The sequence below is a fragment of the Haliaeetus leucocephalus genome, unplaced genomic scaffold (assembly GCF_000737465.1).
Source record: "Haliaeetus leucocephalus isolate CR32 unplaced genomic scaffold, Haliaeetus_leucocephalus-4.0 Scaffold1, whole genome shotgun sequence".
Classification (NCBI taxonomy): Eukaryota; Metazoa; Chordata; class Aves; order Accipitriformes; family Accipitridae; genus Haliaeetus; species Haliaeetus leucocephalus.
In genome coordinates, this window is record NW_010972437.1 from 12,987,870 (window position 1) to 12,995,755 (window position 7,886).

At 42.2% G+C, this 7,886-nt stretch overlaps 1 protein-coding gene across 1 annotated transcript; it reads left to right on the forward strand.

Annotated features, from left to right (window-relative positions):
* Positions 1-819: 819 nt before the first annotated feature.
* Positions 820-7,751, forward strand: CCDC173 (coiled-coil domain containing 173). The gene is made up of 10 exons (XM_010569433.1): positions 820-909; positions 1,126-1,401; positions 1,694-1,867; positions 1,962-2,155; positions 2,954-3,248; positions 4,244-4,383; positions 4,510-4,624; positions 5,201-5,410; positions 5,738-5,902; positions 6,406-7,751. The coding sequence occupies exons 1-10, from the start codon at positions 820-822 to the stop codon at positions 6,718-6,720; spliced, it is 1,974 nt and encodes a 657-aa protein (XP_010567735.1). The 3' UTR covers positions 6,721-7,751.
* Positions 7,752-7,886: the final 135 nt, after the last annotated feature.

Genomic DNA, 7,886 nt, shown 5'->3' on the forward strand with positions numbered 1-7,886 from the left:
CGGGCCCGGGCGCCCCCGCGGGAGGCGGCAGCTCGCCCGTGAGTGGGGCTTCCTCCCCGCGGGCACCGGGGCGGGGGGAGGGCAGCGCCGAGCCCGCAGCCGCAGCGGCTGTACCCGGCTCCGGGAGGCTGCAGGGGTGCTCCTTGTGCCCAGGGTGGCTCTCCCCAAACCTCCCCCCGGCTCTCCCGGCTGCAGACAGCGAGACAGGCTGTTTCTCCCCACGAATCACCTAGGAAGAGCTAACCTGAAAGCCGCGGAGGCACAGACAGCATCACCCAACAGCTGAAGGCAGCGAAGAGCTGTGCGCCCGGCAGTTCCCCATCCGCGGGGAGCAGCCGCGTGTGTCTACGCCGACTCTCGGCAAGGCTGCCTTCGCCTCGGGCTGAGGGAGAAGGTCAGGTCTGGTCCCTGTCGTAAGACAAACCGATCAGCAGCTGCATCTGAAAAACAGACCTGGACATCAGTATCGCTGTAAGAGAAAGCCTCCTTACATTTTAGACACGGCACGGCAGTCTGCTGCAAATCAGATGAACAAGGAGAATTTCTAACAGGACGTCGCTCTGTACAGAGCGCCGTTTTCTTCAAAAATACTGGCGACAGTTTGAAGGCCATTTCACAAACACTTGCGATCACCAAAAAGGCTGTATTTTTGCATGCGCACGTGCATGTAAGCCGAATACAACAAAGAAATGCTAATCTTTCCAACAAATCAAGAAACAGTTCTACAACGCATCTGTTTTAGTAAATGTGATGAGTGCACAGGACAAGGGTGGTAAAGCACAGCCTGTGCCCAAACTGCTGCCTCATCCAGCCAGCAGAATGGCTCTACCGATATTCTCCCTTTCCTTTTGGGAACGCTCCCTGGTCCCTGCTGTTCCCAGAATTACGCCTAAGTACTGCCAGGAAAGCGTTAGTTACCACAAGCCAAACCTGTACCTATACACAAACAGGCAAGGAGACACACAGACATTTAAATCAGTCAGCACCACAGCCCAAGCACATGCGCTGGCCAGGGACTACAGATACAGATACCCTGTCTTAGCTCTGAGGTACCGGGATGGGGAGAGGATGACTTAGTATTGTTATTATGCAAGAATTCAAATCCTGACACAGGTTTGAATATAGGATTTTCTGATATCAAGTAACCTCAGTATCTTTTCTTCCCTCTGCACAGCACCACATCATTTGGAAGAAATTAACGTTCTGGATGGCTATTTTCTTCCAAATGAAGTAGATCTTCATCAGGTAATGGTATTGCCAAAAGCAGAATGGGAAAGGATTCAGGACAATCTTGACAGCACAACTAGAGAAGCAGCACGCATCCTTGCTGAGAAGAAAGAACGGGAAGAAATGCACTTACGCTCCAAAGCTGCTGTAAAAGACTGGCCCAATACCATTATGGTAAGTACAAGATACCTTTGTAAACAAGGGGATTCGTTTTCATATATGCAAAACCACTCATAGTAACATTTCTAGCTGTACTCCCTTTGTTTAACATTTGCTTTTAAATATGTATTTTAACTAAACTCCATTTAAATGCATTTAACATCTAACATCCACTTTTTTTTTTTAATTAAAGCTAAAATGCAAAATTTAAAAAACCCCAAACTTTGAGTACATTACCTTCAGAATGGTTTATACGTTTTTAATCCATGAGCTTTAAATGTGATTTCTGATTTTCTCTGCACTGTAGGGCCTGGCACAACAGAAACTTAAAGCCAAAAAATTACGTGAAGAAAGGGAAGAAGAAGAAAGAAAGTTACTTGATTTGGAAGAGCAACGGTTCCAAGCAGCAAAACGGAAGGAGGCTCTTGATCATGCAAAAACCTACCTATACTATCAGAACGAAAGAGTGAAAGGGTTGCATGTTTGTTGACAACTTAGAATTTTTAAATTCAAATTGTGCCAAATGTCTTTAAATGCTTCTGAACATGCTAATTACTTTAAATGTTCTCTTGCAGAGTGCACTTCTACTTGCTGAGGTCCTAAAAGAAAGAGATGCTCAAGTTGAATTTAAAAAGTTAAAGTCAGATGTTAACAAAAAGAAGGGTGAAGAAAAGGAACATGAACATAAAGAAGCTATTCTCAGAGAAGAAGAAAAGGCACATCAGTGTTATATGAATCAACAGGCACTACGCAGAGATCAGCTGGAACAGTAAGTAATAATTAATAACCCTACTTTATTATTCACTTAAGCTCTCTTCTTACAAATACATTCTATAAAGTTTTTACAGAAAATTACTAATAATTTGATTCACAAATGCAACACTTTAAAAGAAAAATGCAGAGTGCCACAAAAGACCTTGCACAAAAGGGAAAAGCTGTGATATGCAGTGTCTTTTAGTTGCCAACAGTCTGCATGTAAAATCAGCTCTGGCAGGCATCAACAGGTTTTAGTCAAATCACTTTTCAAAAGTTGTTATTGAAAGTATATTTTAATTTAGTTTTGGTTCCAGAAAACGAAAAGATTAAACCAGATTTTCCATCTGCCCATAACTAGGTTCCAGGGAATGCATCAAGAGAACGCAGCACTGCCACCTCCATTCTTTCAGCTCTTCCAGAAACCTTATGGAGGGGTCCCCAGTGGTATTTATAGGACTGGCCACGGTGGTCTGATAGAAGGAATCAAAATCCCTAAGGCAGAGGAAGGGTTCACATTGTAGTTTCACATATTCCAGGCCCAACACATAAATCCTTGCAAAACTTAGTGTAGAACACTACCAGCTTGAGCTGTTGCCTGCATGCCCAGGAGAAGCATAGATATGGTGGGACTTACTGGAGAAATCTTGTTCATTGAGGATGCTGCAGAGATAGGCCAGAACATTATTAATGCAATGGTGCTAGTAAGTCATCCAGATAAAACTTGTTACCACTAGACTGCAAACTATGAGCATACCATGTAGCTCATTTCTGGTCAGAGGATTGAGGGCTACCATTACAAACAATGATGCTATTTTTCACCTCTGATATTCTGCCCACCTTCAATTCAAAGTATCACATTCTTCAGTGCAAGTATATATACAGAATCTGTATCTGTTCATTACTTCATGCAGTCCCTAACCCATTTATTCAACTCCTTTTTCCGATTCAGAATAAAGGAGCACAAGCATCGGGCAGATCTGGCCAAGCTAGAAGACAAAAGAGAAGGCGAACAAATACAGAGATTGAACCGACTGTACCAACTGGAAATTCAGAGAAGAAAAGAAAAGGAACAGGAGGAAAAAGTTGAACGCCAGAGGCTGCATCATGTAAGTAACAGGAAAGCAGACAGTTCAAAATGCTTGTTTCACCTTGGCTGCCTGGAGTGAAACAATAGCATTCGTCCATCTAAATGGGCTTACTGGCAATGGGAGGTTTGCTGACAGCTTCAGTAACATTGGATCACATGCCTACCTTGTGAGTTGCAGGCCATGTCTTTCCTCTGTGCTTTTGAGACAGGCCTCTTGGAGGCAGGTCTCTTCTCTTGTCTGAAGGGACGCTGGCACCTGATGCTTTGGTCTATGATTAAAGTCTGCTGTAGACATCAAGGAATATTCTCCTTGACTTGAGAACTGGATTTAAGTTCCACATACCTGCTGTTCTGAGCCCATTTTTCTTTGTTAGGAAGAGGGAATAGGCTGAGACTGAACCTAACAATATCTCTTTAATTTGACTTTCCCTGGATGATTGGAGAAGTTTAGAAATATAGTCAAGACCTGCTGCCTTCTCTCTTCATCTTTAAAAGCAACTTGCTAAATGCAAACTAGAAACGCTTCAGAACAGTTCTGGCCAGCATGCAAAAGACAGTTGTTTTTTTACATAACGGTATAGAAAACGCTTCAGCTATGACTTGGATTAAGTTCTTAGACTGGGATAGTTTTAGATGAGGTGGGCCAGGAGCAACAGTCTGTGTGTGTGTTGGTGGGGGTTGCACAGTCCTATTCCTCTCAACATCCCCCTCTCCCATGTGTGTGAATGGAAGCAAGGGATAATGCTCATTGCATTGCATAGCAATTTCTTTGTGTAATGGGCTGGAAAAGCAGCTATTCAATGCTCCACTCCCCTTCTCCCTCATATCTACTATCTCCTCTTCATGCACTTTTGAACAGGGAGGCAGAAGTAAGTGGAAGTACTGAGAATCCCTTTCTTCTCTTCTTTCTTTGAAAGAAACACAAAGAATAGGAAGTGATTCTTTTAAGTTGCTACCCCAGGCCCAGATTTTCTAAACTTCATCTGTTATATCAGGATCATTTTGCCCATGCAGGAGCATGTAACTGAGCAGAAAATAATCAAAGCAGTAGAGGAACAAAAAGAAATGGAAGAAGATGATCGGATTAGAGCTCATTTTAAAGCAAAGGAAACTATTGCCAAGCTGATAAAAAAGAAAGAAGCTGAAATGCACAGGTAGGTACAAAGCTAGAGTAAAAATTGTAAACAAACTAAAAATTATACTGTGGTCATTTTCAAATCTTTCAGACTGATGATGTTACACAAACCACAGTTATTCTAAAAATTAAATTCTATTGATAGGGAGAGTAGGGAATTCAGCAGAAAAAGGAAATTCTTTCACAGGTTCCTTAGTAATAGGTGTGTGTGTGAGCAATCTCTCCGTCCTTCAAAGTACAAAGACTTACAGAAGTGCAAAGTGCTACACCAGTGTGTTGGGAACAGTGATTTTTCCATATGGCCTGCCAAGCCTCCACCTCCTCAACAATTAAAGACAAAATCCTTGATGAAGTATTTTTGGGCATAAGCTATATTTCCCTGAGCCAGATAAAGAAAAATAATTTGACTTCTTAACTAGGCACCTGTATTGATTATATTGGGTTTTTATTAAGGGAAGGTGGTTTATAAATTTAACATTGAGGGTACAGCATGATGATACCATTGAGCCAACCTAAGAGTTTTTCTCTTCCTGTTTCTGGCCAACACTCCCAACATTTCTGCCCTGATGGCAAGATGCTAGGCAGACTCCTCACTGAGTGATCCAGCTCATTGCAACAGAAAGCTAATGTTACAAGAATACAGGGAAGATTTATTTGCTAAATCAGATAATTAAAAAAAAAAAACAAAAAACAGGGGGAACACAAGGAGATCAAGGAGTTGGGTGGGTGGGCTGGCCTGTGTGGCAAGAGGAAAGAAGACTAGAAGCAGGATTGCTGAATTTGGTAGCAGTAATGCTTCAGGTAGACCCAGGTGTGTACCTGGTATGTTATGGTAGCTCATGTTCTTCTGCAGACTAACACAGGAACATCAGGATAAAATCGTTTACCAATTAGCTGTACAAATGAATGAGGCATTAAAGAGGGAAGATGATCGTCTTGCTAAAGACATTGCAAAAAAAGAAGCTGAACAAGAAAAAAAACGCAAAGAGAAAGAAGCAAAAGAAAAGGCTGCCATTGAATCTATTGCTGAACACAGAGCCACTGTGGTAAGAAACCTAGCCTGTTCTTATTCCTGCTTACTCTAACCGAGGAGCCTGGCCCAGATCACAGCTGGTGGCTCTGGTGCCATGCATCAGCATGCTTCATCAGGTCCACTGACATCTTTCCTGGGGTCCTCTTTCCCTCTCCCACTTCCTTGTCAGGCACACATCTGCCAGGGCTGCTGAAAACCCTGGGCTTGGACACTGGCCAGTCACAATGACTGTGTTTATCAGAGTGCTGATAGAGGGCTGCTTCTGCCAAAAGATATGACTTCCAGCTTAGCAGGCTAGCTCCTTGCTTAACTTTTTTTTTGTGTATTTTGTAAAATACAGATGAAGATGAAAGTAGAAAAGGAGAGAGAGGAAAAAGAAGAGGGTAAAAAAGAACTTCATGCATTAATGGAAAAGAACCGCATCTACCTGGAAACGGAAAAAGCCAAGAAACAAAGACAACGTGATGCAAACATGGAAGTGCAGAAAATTCAGATCCAGCAAATGGTAAATAGAAAAGCTGTATCCTGTTGACTCCTTTAGAAAGAAACATGCATCTAAACCAACAGCACTAGCTCCTGCCTCAGAGGAAGAGAGGAAGCTTGCTGTGTTTTGTTTGGGTTTTTTTGTTTGTTGGTTTGGGGTTTTTAAATCACGTGTGCTCTGCATATGCTGGTGTGGGGACCAGCCTCCTCTCAGAGCAGTGGTGCAAGTCAAGGCTGGTTTGCAATGACAGATCACATCCCATCCTGTGCCATTATGTACTACTGCTGCTCTCTTGTATCTTCTGGGCAGGTCACCAAAGAGCAGCAGCTGATGCTGATGTTCACTCAGCTATTCAATGTACCCTTTATGTGGGGGGTAGGGCAGGAGAGAGAAGAGATGATATTTGCCAAGTATCAACTAACATCACTGCAGATCTCCTGTAAGCTTTTACCCTCTCTAAGTTCTAAGGGATAGTTACGTTGTGAAAGAAATACTAAGCTTTGTTATTCCCTTTTCTTCATCAGGCTGAAAAGCAGGCAAAAAAACAGCAGGAAAAGCAAGCAGACTTGGATTATGATATCCAGAGAGAGGCTATTGCGCTTTTTAAGGAGCGTGAATTTCAGAGCTATGCAAAGCAAGTAATTGAATCAGAGACCAAGACTACACACCATCTTTATCCTCTTCTCAAAGCATCCAAAGATGGAAGAGGACTTGGACATGGGCCATTTTCCAGAGGAAGAGAAGGAATAAATACTAGTTTTCAAGCACAGGATGGTGCTGGGGGCCAGTTACCTTGTTGTAGCTGTACTCCTGCTCAAGAAGTTAAAAACATGAAATAACATTGAGACTATCCAGCAAGGAAAGGCAGAAGCAGTTTTCATGTGGTTAAAAAAAAATATCTTTTGAACCTTACCAGCAGAGTTAAGCTGCAAAGGATCTACATCGAATATATGTTATGAATCTGGAAGTCCATTTGGAGAAAAAAAGATTGCCAGAGAACTGGTTGTATTCTCAAAAATCCTCAGCTTGTATTTCATGAAAGTTAGCTTATTAAACTTGAGACAGGAATGCATGATATGTAATTGACCATCAGTGTAACCCATTCCAGCCAAAAGCTCACTATTATGGTTATACTTATATTATTCATTGTTCTAAAAATTCACCGTCCCGTGTTTTTCAGGCCTGGGATACGAATTCCCAGTACAAAAGGTCACATTTTTCATTAGCCTACTGCCAGTTAAGTATTCCTGATAATAGAAAAAAAAAACCCGTAACAACTTTACAGAATCTCCAGGGGAAGAAAAAACAACCTAATACATGTGAAAGTTAGAATAGTTATTGCAGTTTATACAGCATTTTGCAACTACCTCTAAAACAAATGTCATACTATAAATTAGTTATATGAAAATATGAATGTGATTTGATCACAACCCTTAAAAGGTCACCTAGGAGACAAATAGGTCCCAACATAGCCATAAATAGCTAGTACAAGAAGAGCATAGCAAGAAGAGACAACATAGTTGGACTGTTCTTTCAAAAAGACTAACAATGATTCAGTCTGCGGTAAGTAGATCCAGATCTAAAATGGTTTCTCAGATTCCTCAGCTGACTTTCCCAACACCCAAGTCACACACACATCTCACTCCTTAAGCTTAGGTTCTTTGCTGAAATTTTACTACCATGTTCCTGCCTTGGACAGAGTTAGGGTTTCCTAGAATGACTTCCTCCACCAGTAACCTGGGGTCTAAACAGGGTATCCCCCTATTCTGGGGTCTGCTAGAAACAAAGCTCAAGAAACTTGAAGCTTTGCTTTGTTGCACACAACCTTCTGTTCCAGCCCTGCAGCTGCCCGTCTCTGTTGGCCAAACTAGAAAATGACGCAAGTTCTAAAAAAAATAAAATTGGGAGAGTTTTGTACAAAGGTTGCTTGCCCATATTTCAGTTTGGAAAATGGGTCTTCTGTGTGCCTTCAGGTTTCCGAGCCTGGCTTCCAATAGCAAATGGC